The 17,266-nt window shown below is 44.5% G+C and overlaps 1 protein-coding gene across 2 annotated transcripts in view; it reads right to left on the bottom strand.

Moving 5' to 3' along the window:
• The window catches only part of LOC122924157 (engulfment and cell motility protein 3-like), a 71,455-nt gene that overhangs the window by 41,758 nt on the left and 12,431 nt on the right, over positions 1 to 17,266 (bottom strand). The window contains exons 6-8 of one of the 2 annotated variants that reach the window (XM_044275093.1): positions 10,365 to 10,493; positions 3,998 to 4,102; positions 3,759 to 3,867 (exon numbers count right to left, since the gene is read on the bottom strand). In XM_044275093.1, the coding sequence (XP_044131028.1) occupies positions 3,759 to 3,867; positions 3,998 to 4,102; positions 10,365 to 10,493 (343 nt within the window). Of the gene's footprint in view, positions 1 to 3,758; positions 3,868 to 3,997; positions 4,103 to 10,364; positions 10,494 to 17,266 lie in introns of those variants that run through there. The other variant, XM_044275095.1, reaches the window with a different exon arrangement.

Raw genomic sequence — 17,266 nt, 5'->3', positions numbered from 1 at the left:
AGATCCTTCGGGTCTCGGACATCCTCTTATCCTCGAAGGCTCCCTCCAACTTCTGGCGTGCAGAATTTCAGGGAACCCTGGAACATCACTGGAATTTCGGACTCAGCTAGACGCCTATTGGACGAGGCATGGGCTCCGGGGACCAGACGGTCTTATCGGTCAGCCTGGAGATCTTGGTCTGATTGGTGCCTGGCTAGGCACCTGGATCCCGTTTCAGCCCCTGTAACAGACGTACTTCAATTTCTTACTTCGCTTTTTGAGGACGGTAAAGCTTACCGTACCATCAACTTGTACCGCTCTGCTATTTCCGCTTTTCACCACGGGTTTGGGGGGTGCCCGGCGGGTCAGCATCCCCTTGTTTGCCGTCTTCTTAGAGGTTCCCGTCTTTCCCGTCCGCCCAGACCTCGTTTTTCCTCTACGTGGGATGTCTCTTCTGTTCTGTCCCTTTTTTCCTCCTGGCCTTCTAATACGGACCTTACCCTTCGCCAGCTTTCGGCTAAGCTGGTTTCCTTGTTTTGTTTGATCTCCTGCAAGAGGGTATCCGACGTCCGCGCTTTAGATTACGACGCCAGATCCTTCACTCCCAACGGGGTTGTATTCAACATCACACGACGCACCAAGACTAGTATCAGGTCCGTTTCTTACCCATGTTTTCCAGACTCCCCTGCCCTCTGCCCAGTGACCTGCCTTCGGGAATATGAGGTACGTACTCTCCCTTTTCGCTCACCTAATTGTCCTCAGCTTTTTCTATCATACCGTCGACCTTTTGGACCGGTATCAACAATCACTCTAGCCCGCTGGGTGAAGTGGGTTATGTCCTTGGCAGGTGTGAATACGGAAATTTTCACCGCACATTCCACTAGAGGGGCTTCAGCAACCTCAATGACTATGGCAGGCGCCCGTTTGGAGGACATTATGAAATTAGCGGATTGGTCACGAGTTTCTACCTTTCGTGAATTCTATTTCCGGCCTCCGGTTCATGTTTTTTCTTCTGTGGTAAGTCAGCTTTGAACTCGCAATAGGAGCCTCCGTGTCATGTAATAAAATTGCATGATTTTCCTATCTTATGACGTAAAGTCATGATTTTATTAAAGACACGGAGGCGAGTATTGCCCCACCCTATTTCCCCCCCTGAGGTTTTGGGATTTGAATAACTGGGGTTTTTTATATTATATTTACATCTGACAGTTACAGTACTATATGTATACTGCAATGCGTAACTGATGATTGTTACCTTCATTTAGAAGTTTTTCTACCTTTTGTCTCTTTTTCCTTTCATAGGATGAATTTACTACTTCCAGCTGCTGCTATCGTTTCAGTTTCCAGTTTTATTCTTCGGTTAAAGAGTTGATTGATCTCCAGTTTCTATGGACTTTTAATCATCAAGATCAGTTTTTCCAGTGGACTATCACCATCAAAGAAAGAGGAGGAGTCGACAGTGACTAGGACTGTTATACTGGCACAGTGGGGAGGAGTCAGTTGCCATGGTTTCCACTTTGATTGATTTGTTCGTTTTTTGCTGCTATACGATTTTAGTAAAGAAAGAGATAGCAATACTCGCCTCCGTGTCTTTAATAAAATCATGACTTTACGTCATAAGATAGGAAAATCATGCAATTATATTTCTTTTTTGTGGTGCCCAAATTTATGCACCTGCCGAATTTTGTTTAAACAATTATAGCACACTTTCTGTAAATCCAATAAACGTCATTTCACTTCTCAGATATCACTGTGTGTGTCTCCTATATGATAGATTTATCTGACATTTTTTATCGTAACAACCAACGATTTATACAAGAAAATCATGACGATTAACAAGGTTGCCCAAACTTTTGCATCCCACTGTATATTCCATGTCCAGCTCCTCCACCAGCCGATGTTCATATAAAACACCCGACAGATTATTACAGAAACTGCCCAGTGTATTATTCTAGACACAACCACAGTGGAGATGACTTCTAGTTATAGAGGAAAGCCACCAGTGTCCTCTTCTCCCCAGGACCTACCTTCTACCAATGATCTGGTAGCGTCTTGCTGCTGTGTGAGCAGGTAATATTTGAATGTATCCGTACAGTGGGCCCCCGAAATAAATTTTACTGGTGGGCCCTAGGAACCCCAGTCCAACACTGGCCCAGTGTGTCAGTGGGCTGTGTTGTATGTGTCCAGTGTGTCAGTGGGGTGTGTTTAATGTGTCCAGTGTGTCAGTGGGGTGTGTTGTATGTGTCCAGTGTGTCAGTGGGCTGTGTTGTATGTGTCCAGTGTGTCAGTGTAGTGTGTTGTATGTGTCCAGTGTGTCAGTGGGGTGTGTTTAATGTGTCCAGTGTGCCATTAGCAGCACTGCATGTAATCCAACTAGGACTACACGCCCTCTGTTGGCTATTTGCAGCACTGCATGTAATCCAACTAGGACTACACGCCCTCTGTTGGCTATTTGCAGCACTGCATGTAATCCAACTAGGACTACACGCCCTCTGTTGGCTATTTGCAGCACTGCATCTGATTGAACTGGGACTACATGCCCTCTGCTGGTTATTAGCAGCACTGCGTGTGATTGAACTAGGACTACACACCCTCTGCTGGTTATTAGCAGCACTGCGTGTGATTGAACTAGGACTACACACCCTCTGCTGGTTATTAGCAGCACTGCGTGTGATTCAACTAGGACTATGATATAAAGCCACGGCACTCCAATAGATCTTGTTCTTTTCTTTATGTTATTGCACCTAACACAGCAACAATTTGATCTTGCGGTCTTTATCAAGCTCACAGATGAGCTTGATAAAGACCGCAAGGTCGAAACGTTGCTGTGTTAGGTGCAATAAAATAAGGAAAATAACAAGATATATTGGAGTGCCGTGGCTTTATATCATTATCTGACGTTTACGGGGACCAAGAGGCCGGGATCCAACGCTACAGACACCGCCACAGACTGAAATAGCTGGAAACCCAGTGAGTAGTGCTGTCTTATTGCTACATTTCAACTAGGACTACACGCCACCTGCTGACTATTTGCAGCACTGCATCTGATTCAACTAGCACTACACACCCTCTGCTGGCCATTATCAGCACTGCATCTGATTCAACTAGGACTACACACCCTCTGCTGATTATTAGCAGCACTGCATCTGATGCAACTAGGACTACACACCCTCTGCTGATTATTAGCAGCACTGCATCTGATGCAACTAGGACTACATGCCCTCTGCTGATTATTAGCAGCACTGCATCTGATGCAACTAGGACTACACACCCTCTGCTGATTATTAGCAGCACTGCATCTGATGCAACTAGGACTACATGCCCTCTGCTGACCATTAGCAGCACTGGGTGTGATTCAACTAGGACTACACACCCTCTGCTGGCCATTAGTAGCACTGCATCCAATTCAACTAGGACTACGTGTCTTTTGCTGGCTATTAGCACATTGCGTCCTAGACTATAATTGCATGCCCTCTGGCGGTCATTAAGAACATTGCAGCTGAGACAATGCAGGCCTGTAACATGAGCATTGCTATTTTACACCACTATTTTTATAAGCTACTTGTAAATGAGGATTCATTATATAAAGGCTTCATTATATCATGGGAAACCATTTACAATTGTGACATCACAGCTCTGGAATCTTGCACAGAACCAGAGATACATTGAGACAGCGTGATGGATTATGACATTTCTGCACAATTTATTTCGATTATGGGAAGTGGAGGATGGCTGAGAACACCTGAATCATATGCCCCGTTAAGACATTAGAGTCATACCAGTTTCTCCAACTTGAAGGATCTCACAGAGAATCAGGGTCACGTGAATACTGCTTCTGGCAAATGGACAGACGTGTTTGTCTTCCCGACTGCTATTCTCAAGCACAAACTATAGAAAATTAGACAATATGATAATTAGCAGCCCATGTCAGAGTATTAACCTGGAAAGTTCTTGGATCAGTCTTTATGTTTAAAGAGTATATAAAGGACCTCTGCGCAATCTGATCATATGTACTCACCCGACTGTAGGCACTAGGCCAACGTATAGAGAAATACACCATATTGTCGAGAGTCAGGAGTCCAGGAGGAGTGAGACACAGGTCCTGCCATGGGCTGCCATTATTCTGCGTAAGAGTTAAGAGATTTTGTGTATTTAGTTTCACTCATACTGATATCACACAGGTCTATAGTGACTGGTCCCACCTATGCTGATATAATACAGGTCTATAGTGACTGGCTCCTCCTATGCTGCTATCACACAGGTCTATAGTGACTGGTCCCACCCATGCTGATATAATACAGGTCTATAGTGACTGGTCCCACCCATGCTGATATAATACAGGTCTATAGTGACTGGTCCCACCTATGCTGCTATCACACAGGTCTAGAGTGACTGGTCCCACCCATGCTGATATCACACAGGTCTATAGTGACTGGTCCCACCCATGCTGCTATCACACAGGTCTATAGTGACTGGTCCCACCCATGCTGATATAATACAGGTCTATAGTGACTGGTCCCACCTATGCTGCTATCACACAGGTCTAGAGTGACTGGTCCCACCCATGCTGATATCACACAGGTCTATAGTGACTGGTCCCACCCATGCTGCTATCACACAGGTCTATAGTGACTGGTCCCACCCATGCTGATATAATACAGGTCTATAGTGACTGGCCCCTCCTATGCTGCTATCACACAGGTCTATAGTGACTGGTCCCACCCATGCTGATATAATACAGGTCTATAGTGACTGGTCCCACCTATGCTGCTATCACACAGGTCTAGAGTGACTGGTCCCACCCATGCTGATATAATACAGGTCTATAGTGACTGGCCCCTCCTATGCTGCTATCACACAGGTCTATAGTGACTGGTCCCATACATGCTGATATAATACAGGTCTATAGTGACTGGTCCCACCTATGCTGCTATCACATAGGTCTATAGTGACTGGCCCCTCCTATGCTGCTATCACACAGGTCTATAGTGACTGGTCCCACCCATGCTGATATAATACAGGTCTATAGTGACTGGCCCCTCCTATGCTGATATCACACAGGTCTATAGTGACTGGTCCCACCCATGCTGATATAATACAGGTCTATAGTGACTGGTCCCACCTATGCTGCTATCACACAGGTCTAGAGTGACTGGTCCCACCCATGCTGATATAATACAGGTCTATAGTGACTGGTCCCACCCATGCTGATATAATACAGGTCTATAGTGACTGGCCCCTCCTATGCTGCTATCACACAGGTCTATAGTGACTGGTCCCATACATGCTGATATAATACAGGTCTATAGTGACTGGTCCCACCTATGCTGCTATCACATAGGTCTATAGTGACTGGCCCCTCCTATGCTGCTATCACACAGGTCTATAGTGACTGGTCCCACCCATGCTGATATAATACAGGTCTATAGTGACTGGCCCCTCCTATGCTGCTATCACACAGGTCTATAGTGACTGGTCCCACCTATGCTGCTATCACACAGGTCTAGAGTGACTGGTCCCACCCATGCTGATATAATACAGGTCTATAGTGACTGGCCCCTCCTATGCTGCTATCACACAGGTCTATAGTGACTGGTCCCATACATGCTGATATAATACAGGTCTATAGTGACTGGCCCCTCCTATGCTGCTATCACACAGGTCTATAGTGACTGGTCCCACCCATGCTGATATAATACAGGTCTATAGTGACTGGCCCCTCCTATGCTGCTATCACACAGGTCTATAGTGACTGGTCCCATACATGCTGATATAATACAGGTCTATAGTGACTGGCCCCTCCTATGCTGCTATCACACAGGTCTATAGTGACTGGTCCCATACATGCTGATATAATACAGGTCTATAGTGACTGGCCCCTCCTATGCTGCTATCACACAGGTCTATAGTGACTGGTCCCACCCAAGCTGATATAATACAGGTCTATAGTGACTGGCCCCTCCTATGCTGATATAATACAGGTCTACAGTGACTGGCCCCTCCTATGTTGATATCACACAGGTCTATAGTGACTGGCTCCTCCTATGCTGATATCACACAGGTCTATAGTGACTGGTCCCACCCATGCTGATATAATACAGGTCTATAGTGACTGGCCCCTCCTATGCTGCTATCACACAGGTCTATAGTGACTGGTCCCACCCATGCTGATATAATACAGGTCTATAGTGACTGGTCCCACCTATGCTGCTATCACACAGGTCTATAGTGACTGGTCCCACCCATGCTGATATCACACAGGTCTATAGTGACTGGCTCCTCCTATGCTGCTATCACACAGGTCTATAGTGACTGGTCCCACCCATGCTGATATAATACAGGTCTATAGTGACTGGTCCCACCTATGCTGCTATCACACAGGTCTAGAGTGACTGGTCCCACCCATGCTGATATAATACAGGTCTATAGTGACTGGCCCCTCCTATGCTGCTATCACACAGGTCTATAGTGACTGGTCCCACCCATGCTGATATAATACAGGTCTATAGTGACTGGCCCCTCCTATGCTGATATAATACAGGTCTACAGTGACTGGCCCCTCCTATGTTGATATCACACAGGTCTATAGTGACTGGCTCCTCCTATGCTGATATAATACAGGTCTACAGTGACTGGCCCCTCCTATGTTGATATCACACAGGTCTATAGTGACTGGCTCCTCCTATGCTGCTATCACACAGGTCTATAGTGACTGGTCCCACCCATGCTGATATAATACAGGTCTATAGTGACTGGCCCCTCCTATGCTGCTATCACACAGGTCTATAGTGACTGGTCCCACCCATGCTGATATAATACAGGTCTATAGTGACTGGCCCCTCCTATGCTGCTATCACACAGGTCTATAGTGACTGGTCCCACCCATGCTGATATAATACAGGTCTATAGTGACTGGCTCCTCCTATGCTGCTATCACACAGGTCTATAGTGACTGGTCCCACCCATGCTGATATAATACAGGTCTATAGTGACTGGTCCCACCTATGCTGCTATCACACAGGTCTATAGTGACTGGCCCCTCCTATGTTGATATCATGCAGGTCTATAGTGACTGATCCCTCCTATGTTGATATCACACAGGTCTATAGTGACTGGCCCCTCCTATGTTGATATCATGCAGGTCTATAGTGACTGATCCCACCTATGCTGATATATATGATTATACAGACACCAGTGATCTATGTTATCTTATAAGTATAGGAAAGACATGCTGAGGGCAAAGCTGTGTCCAACATGTACATGTCGTATACTCTATGTACTATAGCTTCACCACACTGAGATCTGCTCAGAAAGCTAATCTACTGTACATATCACTGCTTTATTCACAGACACAATATATGATTATAAAGACACCAGTGATGTGTGATAGCTTATAAGTATAGGAAAGACATGCTGAGGGCAGAGCTGTGTCCAACATGTACATGTCGTATACTCTATGTACTATAGCTTCACCACACTGAGATCTGCTCAGAAAGCTCATCTACATATCGCTGCTTTATTCACAGACACAACATATGATTATACAGACACCATTAATATGTGTTATCGTATAAGTATAGGAAAGACATGCTGAGGGCAGAGCTGTGTCCTAGCATCTACATATCATATACACTATGTACTATAGCTTCACCACACTGAGATCTGCTCAGAAAGCTCATCTACATATCACTGCTTTATTCACAGACACAACATATGATTATACAGACACCATTAATATGTGTTATCGTATAGGTAAGACATGCTGGGGGCAGAGCTGTGTCCTAGCATCTACATATCATATACACTATGTACTATAGCTTCACCACACTGAGATCTGCTCAGAAAGCTCATCTACATATCACTGCTTTATTCACAGACACAACATATGATTATACAGACACCATTAATATGTGTTATCGTATAGGTAAGACATGCTGGGGGCAGAGCTGTGTCCTAGCATCTACATATCATATACACTATGTACTATAGCTTCACCACACTGAGATCTGCTCAGAAAGCTCATCTACATATCACTGCTTTATTCACAGGCACAATATATGATTATAACTAGAGATGAGTGAATTGACTTTGGATGAAACATCCGAAGTCAATTTGCATAAAACTTCGTTCTAATACTGTACGGAGCAGGAGCTCGGTACAGTATTAGAAAAGAATGTATTGGCTCCAATGAGCCGAAGTTATTGCTTTGCAAATTCTCGCGAGACTTCACACAATAACTTCATAAATTAATTTGTACTGTAAAAAAAACATCTCCCGAACTCGGATTTCAGGAAATGTTTTCTTACAGTACAAATTAATTTATGAGGTTATTGCGCAAAGTCTCTTGAGACTTTGCAAAGCAATAACTTCAGCTCATCAGAGCCAATACATACTAATAGTGTACGAAGCGCCTGCTCCGTACAGTATTAGAACAAAGTTTTATGAGAATCGACTTCGGATGTTTCATCGGAAGTCTATTCGCTCATCCCTAATTATAACCAGTAATGAGTATTAGCTTATAAACATAGAAAAAAAATGTATATATCTATGTGGTAATGCTATAGCTTTGTGGTACAGTACATACATGGTTTTACATGTACAGATCAGGTTTTTTTTTTTTCTCCCTCATTTAACCCCTAATAAAAGTCTATATCCCCATCATATTGAGAATAATGTTTTTAGACTTAAGGCTCCATTCAGACGTCCGTAATGTGTTTTGCGGATCCACGGATCCGCAAAACATGGACAGCGGCAATATGCGTTCCGCATTTTGCGGACCGCACATTGTCGGCACTAATAGAATATGCCTATTCTTGTCCACAAGCGCAGGTCCGCAATTCCAAATCCGGGCAGCACATCGTGCTGCCCCATAGAAATGAATGGGTCCGCAATTCGCGGAACAAAATTGCGGACATGTGAATGGGGCCTAAAGGATATGGACACCTTTGTATAAAAAATAATAATAATAATAATTTACACAAATTATTTTATTTTGTGGAAAAAATCATTTCTCCAATTGCTTGTCTTTATTTTTCCTTTTTCCGTTTTCTCCACAATTTTGTGTAACGGGTGCGGACCAATACACTTCAATGGGGCTGCAAAAGATGCAGACACCGTGTCCTGTCTGCATCCGTAGGTCTGTTCTGCGTCCTCACAACTAATATAGAGCATGTCCTATTCTTGTCTGAAATCGTGGACATAGGCATTTCTATATAGTAGTGGCCCTGTGTTTCCTGCAAAATGTAGCACACAAATGGCCGAATCCATGTTTTGCAGGACGGTAAAACACTTAATGCCATCTGAATGAGCAGTAAAGCAGCAATATGTAGATTAGCTTACTGAGCAGATCTCAGTGTGGTGAAGCTATAGTACATAGTGTATATGATATGTAGATGCTAGGACACAGCTCTGCTCTCAGCATGTCTTTCCTATACTTATAGGATAACACATATTACTGGTGTGTGTATAATTATATATTGTGCCTGTGAATAAAGCAGTGATATGTAGATGAGCTTTCTGAGTAGATCTCAGTGTGGTGAAGCTATAGTACATAGAGTATACGATATGTACATTCTAGGACACAGCTTTGCCCTCAGTATGTCTTTCCTATACTTATCAGATAACACATATCACTGGTGTCTGTATAATCCTGTATTGTGTCTGTGAATAAAGCAATGATATGTAGATGAGCTTTCTGAGCAGATCTCAGTGTGGTGAAGCTATAGTACATAGAGTATACGATATGTACATTCTAGGACACAGCTTTGCCCTCAGTATGTCTAGCCCTGTCAATCAAGCGGACGGTGCAGAGCACGAACCTACCATACTTTACTCTCTGGTAGCTTAGCTTGGCTGTTTAGAACCTCTCCAAGGCTGTAGCATGTGCCGTGGAGCTGTTCTGTAGAGTAGTGAGGTGGCCGGGTGCCGCAGCTAAAACAAGCAGACATATGAGTGGCTGGGAGCTAATGTGCATGCATGCATGCATGCTCGCTCCTACGATTCCCCTCTACCATAAAGGCCGGCTGCATCACTCGTAGTACACAAGTGGTGGCCATAACCCCTAGAGACAAGCATGGTTTAACAAGACAGAATTAAAAGGTAATGAATAACATTAGTAAATGACTTAAAATCCAATTATAAACATAATAAATATGACCTGATTATGTGAGACAACCCCTTTAATGGCATCTCTAAATCTAAAGGACTTATTAGGCTAAGCTTATATTAGACCTGGAGTCATTCGGGAGAAGTAGTAAGATATTCGGGATGCGCTAAGCAAGATGGTGGAGAGGAGAGGACTTTATCACACCTGCATAACTACTCCATGAGGGCTACAATGGGGGGGGGGGTAGTTGGAGTCAGGGTAATACACAGAAATAACTCACTGTAAAGCCAAGTTTGCGGAATTCTTTGGCGCAGATTGAGCGCCGCTGCTCTGATGTCATGTGACCTCCTTCATCAGCTTCATTTGGAAAAGCCATGAGACGTAGATTCTGGAGCTGCTGTCGCTGCTCCTAAAAATAAGAAGATGAAATTCTGCTGATTATTTATCTGTGTAGGGCCGCTCGTGGCTGCAGGCTGTATACAGATGTAGCTAGCCTTAGAAGAACATTGGGTGCACTATTAGGGCAATGTATTGCGTTCTGCAGGCATTGGCGTTCCCTATGCGCTGAACAGATATTATTTTGTGTGTAATTCCAGGTTTGTGCACAAAATAAAATTACAGCATGTTTGGGGATAGGGTGATTTTCTCCTTTCACATGGTGAACGGGGTTAGGTAAGTATTACTGTTTTATTATTTTGTTAGCACTACAGGGGCAGCACTACTGTGAGAGGGTAACCATCTAGAGCAGTGATGGCTAACCTTGGCACTCCAGCTGTGGTAAAACTACAACTCCCAAGATGCCCCGCTTGCTTGGCTGCTCTCAGAACTCTATAGAAATAAATGGAGCATGCTGGGAGTCGTAGTTTCACCACAGCTGGAGTGTGACGAAACCAACCTCGCCACAGTGTTTTGGAGGGGGCTGGTTGCTAGCCTCTTGCCTCAGGATTATGGCCCATAGTAACTTTAAAGAAAACAGACCGGCCGCACAGCTTAAATCTGTCTTTGGAATTGTGTTTTATGTTATTATGCGTTCGGTTAAATTGTATGTTATGTGAGGGCACCCAGATAGCTAATATTATTGTATTCGTGTATTCTGAGTGCCATTCACCTAATGATTTGCACTCAGACTTGAGCTATCTGGGGATATGTTAAATGTCTGTGTTTGCTGTGGGGGTGTGACATTGTGTGTTTGGGTGGTGATTCCTGTCCTGTTGTCTCCACGTGTGTATTCGTGTTTTCCCTTTGTCCTGAGACATAATTGGATTGCTCCTCGGGTGTCGCCAGGCAGAGAGGAGGAAACCATGATGCATTGTGGGGATGTGTTGTGTCTGTGTATCCTGAATTTCTGCATATCTGTCCTGTGTCGCAGTCTCCATTCTGGTCCCCTGGGGGCGTGGCCACCAGATGGGGACCTGCAAAAATACGGGCGGGTAGCCCTCAATAAAGTGTTCCTGTTTTATCCTTCATCATGTTGAGACTGGTGTTTGGATAACTGATCAAACTGGGGGATTGCTATACGCTGAAGATTTGCTATACTCCCCTGGCATAACTACTAGCTCTTGTAAGAGCTGTTCCTGCTCTCTGGCTGTAGGAGAGGTTCACCCACTGGAGCCTGGAGCCTTGTCGTAGGTCCAGCGTGGGTGGAGGATGGTGAGACCCCAACCAAGCTGCGGCGGTTCGTGGGGTCTGCAGTGCGTACGGTGTCAAGTGGAGTGCTTGGAGTCCTCGGAAAGCACTAGGAGCATCTATCGACGGAGGTACCCGGTCGGGGTGCTAGGCGTTCCGTTACATGGAGTGCCAAGGTTAGCCGTCAATGGTATAGGACATACAGTGGGTCAGTATACATATAGTATAGGACATACAGTGGGTCAGTATACATATAGTATAGGACATACAGTGGGTCGGTATACATATAGTATAGAACATACAGTGGGTCGGTATACATATAGTATAGGACATACAGTGGGTCAGTATACATATAGTATAGGACATACAGTGGGTCAGTATACATATAGTATAGGACATACAGTGGGTCGGTATACATATAGTATAGAACATACAGTGGGTCGGTATACATATAGAACATACAGTGGGTCGGTATACATATAGTATAGAACATACAGTGGGTCGGTATACATATAGTATAGAACATACAGTGGGTCGGTATACATATAGTATAGAACATACAGTGGGTCAGTATACATATAGTATAGAACATACAGTGGGTCAGTATATATATAGTATAGGACATACAGTGGGTCGGTATACATATAGTATAGAACATACAGTGGGTCGGTATACGTATAGTATAGGACATACAGTGGGTCGGTATACGTATATAGGACATACAGTGGGTCGGTATACATATAGTATAGGACATACAGTGGGTCGGTATACATATAGTATAGGACATACAGTGGGTCAGTATACATATAGTATAGGACATACAGTGGGTCAGTATACATATAGTATAGGACATACAGTGGGTCGGTATACATATAGTATAGGACATACAGTGGGTCGGTATACATATAGTATAGAACATACAGTGGGTCAGTATACATATAGTATAGAACATACAGTGGGTCGGTATACGTATAGTATAGGACATACAGTGGGTCGGTATACGTATAGTATAGGACATACAGTGGGTCAGTATACATATAGTATAGAACATACAGTGGGTCGGTATACGTATAGTATAGGACATACAGTGGGTCGGTATACGTATAGTATAGGACATACAGTGGGTCAGTATACATATAGTATAGGACATACAGTGGTCGGTATACGTATAGTATAGGACATACAGTGGGTCGGTATACATATAGTATAGGACATACAGCGGGTCAGTATACATATAGTATAGGACATACAGCGGGTCAGTATACATAAAGTATAGGACATACAGTGGGTCGGTATACATATAGTATAGGACATACAGTGGGTCGGTATACATATAGTATAGAACATACAGTGGGTCGGTATACATATAGTATAGGACATACAGTGGGTCAGTATACATATAGTATAGGACATACAGTGGGTCAGTATATATATATGTGGCAAACATCGCCACTTATCGAATGTCTTTCTTGTCTGTACCTCTTCCCCTCCCCCCTCAACCTCCCATCAGCCCTTGCTATTGTCTGACCCCACCTCTCCTTGTACCATAGTAATCTATGTATTGTATGTAAATGAGGCTGTTGGAGGTTTGAAAGCAGGTGCACATGCCTAGTAAAGTCAGTTGACTCCCAAACTGTGTGTCGTCCAGTCACTGGGGAAATTGTCTCTTGAATATTGACCTGTTTCTTCAGCTACAAGGGGATTTAAGTGAAGATATTGAGGGTATATCTTCAAGCTCCGCAACAATTGGTGGCAGCGGCGGGATTCAAACCGCACAGCAAAGCAGCAGTTCGTTGAAACAGCCATTCGGATATACCGGAGTTCAAGAATATGTGCAGTCATTCGAACGAACGGTGAATGGAGACGAATTATGCCACATTGAAACGAACTGCGTTAAAGGAATTATTGGAAGCAAGGGGAAGAAAAACCAAAGCTACTCTTGTGGCCGAACTCATGGAGGGGGACAGAGCGACCACTGCGGCAACTCCACAGGAGACAGAGCCAACGGAATTTGCAAGAGAGCTCAATAGCAGGTTAGCTTTTTACCCAAACACCCCCTCCGTGGAGACACTAGAAAGACTGATAGCAGATGTACACGAGTACATTGTAGCTAAGCAAAACGCTATTCAGCGAGTTGGGGAAGGAGCCCCAGCGCCCACCTATGTGATCGGCCCGTGCGCTGGAGCAGGGGGCAGACGCATGCTCCATGTGAACATGCTGAAGCCCTACTACGAGCGCATAGAAGAGGTGACTGCTATTTGCGCCTCTGCCGCAGAGGACTTTGACAATTTACCTCTTCCAGACCTCCTAGAGAAAGAGGGCCAGAAAGAGGACCTGGAAGAGGTTCAGTTAGGTGAACGGCTGAGTCCCCAGGAAAGGGCGCAGGTTCATAGTCTAATAAGGGAAAAAGGAACCACTTTTTCTAATATCCCCGGGTACACCCCGTTAGCCACCCACAGAGTAGAAACACCAGGGCAGACCCCTCTCCGCCAACCTCCTTACCGCATACCTGAATCTGTAAAGGATAATATGCGCAAGGAAATTGAAGAAATGCTAAAACTAGGAGTTATAGAGCACTCTGAAAGCCCTTGGGCCTCCCCAGTAGTTCTGGTGCCGAAGCGGGATGGGACTACCCGCTTCTGCGTAGACTACCGGAGGCTTAATGATAAGACCATATCCGATGCCTACCCTATGCCCCGGATAGACGAGCTCCTGGACAAAATGGCCAGGGGCCAATACCTCACCACAATAGATCTTTGTAAGGGGTATTGGCAGATTCCCCTAGCCGAAGACGCCATCCCTAAGTCGGCGTTTGTCACCCCGTTTGGCCTGTACCAGTTTAAGGTCATGCCATTCGGGATGAAAAACGCTCCGGCTACTTTTCAGAGGATGGTGGATCGGCTATTGGATGGGTTCCAGGAGTACGCTTGCGCCTATCTAGATGATATAGCGATCTTCAGCCAGTCCTGGACTGAACACCTGACCCACATAGGAGCCGTACTAGACCGTATTAGGGAGGCAGGATTAACTCTGAAACCCAGTAAGTGCCATATAGGGATGGCAGAAGTCCAATACCTAGGACACCGGGTAGGGAGTGGCCAACAAAAACCTGAACCGGTTAAGGTAGAGGCTGTAGCCAAATGGCCAACCCCTCGGACCAAAACTCAAGTACTGGCATTCCTAGGTACCGCAGGATACTACCGTAAATTTGTACCCAACTACAGTACCCTGGCCAAACCCCTCACCGATTTGACCCGCAAGAATCTTCCTAAGATAGTAGTCTGGACCCCAGAGTGTGAGCAGGCATTCCAGCAACTAAAAACGGCTCTTGTGAATGCACCTGTACTTGCCGCCCCTGATCCAACTAAACGCTTTCTTGTCCACACAGACGCTTCTATGTTTGGATTGGGGGCAGTACTGAGCCAAGTCGGAGAAGATGGCGGCGAGCATCCAGTGGCTTACTTAAGCAGAAAACTTTTACCCCGGGAAGTAAGCTACGCCGCCATAGAAAAAGAATGCCTGGCCGTGGTGTGGGCCCTTAAAAAGCTGCAGCCCTATCTGTATGGACAACCCTTTTCCTTATTCACAGATCACAACCCGCTGGTGTGGCTGAACAGGGTCTCAGGAGACAATGCCCGGCTGCTGCGCTGGAGTTTGGCGCTGCAGCCTTTTGACTTTACCATCCACTACCGCCCTGGGAAGCAAAATGGCAACGCCGACGGGTTATCCAGACAAACTGAACTTGAAAAGTGATCTGTGAGCGCTCCTCCGGACATCCCCAAGCCGATCCGTTGGGATCAGACTGTGTATGTCGGCTTGGTTCTGGGGGAGCATTGTGGCAAACATCGCCACTTATCGAATGTCTTTCTTGTCTGTACCTCTTCCCCTCCCCCCTCAACCTCCCATCAGCCCTTGCTATTGTCTGACCCCACCTCTCCTTGTACCATAGTAATCTATGTATTGTATGTAAATGAGGCTGTTGGAGGTTTGAAAGCAGGTGCGCCATGCCCAGTAAAGTCAGTGACTCCCAAACTGTGTGTCGTCCAGTCACTGGGGAAATTGTCTCTTGAATATTGACCTGTTTCTTCAGCTACAAGGGGATTTAAGTGAAGATATTGAGGGTATATCTTCAAGCTCCGCAACAATATAGTATAGGACATACAGTGGGTCAGTATACATAAAGTATAGGACATACAGTGGGTCGGTATACATATAGTATAGGACATACAGTGGGTCGGTATACATATAGTATAGAACATACAGTGGGTCGGTATACATATAGTATAGGACATACAGTGGGTCAGTATACATATAGTATAGAACATACAGTGGGTTAGTATACATATAGTATAGGACATACAGTGGTCGGTATACATATAGTATAGGACATACAGCGGGTCAGTATACATATAGTATAGGACATACAGTGGGTCGGTATACATATAGAACATACAGTGGGTCAGTATACATATATTATAAAACATACAGTGGGTCGGTATACATATAGTATAGGAGATACAGTGGGTCGGTATACATATAGGACATACATTGGGTCGGTATACATATAGTATAGGACATACAGTGGGTAAGTATACATATAGTATAGGACATACAGTGGGTCAGTATACATATAGTATAGAACATACAGTGGGTCAGTATACATATATTATAAAACACAGTGGGTCGGTATACATATAGAACATACAATGGGTCGGTATACATATAGTATAGGACATACATTGGGTCAGTATACATATAGTATAGGACATACAGTGGGTCAGTATACATATAGTATAGGACATACAGTGGGTCGGTATACATATAGTATAGAACATACAGTGGGTCGGTATACGTATAGTATAGGACATACAGTGGGTCAGTATACATATAGTATATGACATACAGTGGGTCGGTATACATATAGTATAGGACATACAGCGGGTCAGTATACATATAGTATAGGACATACAGTGGGTCGGTATACATATAGTATAGGACATACAGTGGGTCGGTATACATATAGTATAAAACATACAGTGGGTCGGTATACATATAGGACATACATTGGGTCAGTATACATATAGTATAGGACATACAGTGGGTCGGTATACATATAGTATAGGATATACAGTAGGTCGGTATACATATAGTATAGGACATACAGTGGGTCGCTATACATATAGGACATACAGTGGGTCGGTATACATATATTATAAAACACAGTGGGTCGGTATACATATAGTATAGAACATACAGCGGGTCAGTATACATATAGTATATGACATACAGTGGGTCGGTATACATATAGTATAGGACATACAGCGGGTCAGTATACATATAGTATAGGACATACAGTGGGTCGGTATACATATAGTATAAAACATACAGTGGGTCGGTATACATATAGGACATACATTGGGTCAGTATACATATAGTATAGGAGATACAGTGGGTCGGTATACATATAGTATAGAACATACAGTGGGTCAGTATACATATAGTATAGAACATACAGTGGGTCAGTATACATATAGTATAGGACATACAGTGGGTCGG

Source organism: Bufo gargarizans, unplaced genomic scaffold, assembly GCF_014858855.1.
Source record: "Bufo gargarizans isolate SCDJY-AF-19 unplaced genomic scaffold, ASM1485885v1 original_scaffold_872_pilon, whole genome shotgun sequence".
Lineage (NCBI taxonomy): Eukaryota > Metazoa > Chordata > Amphibia > Anura > Bufonidae > Bufo > Bufo gargarizans.
The sequence above is the reverse complement of the archived record's forward strand: the minus strand, read 5'-3'. Positions and strand labels throughout refer to the sequence as shown.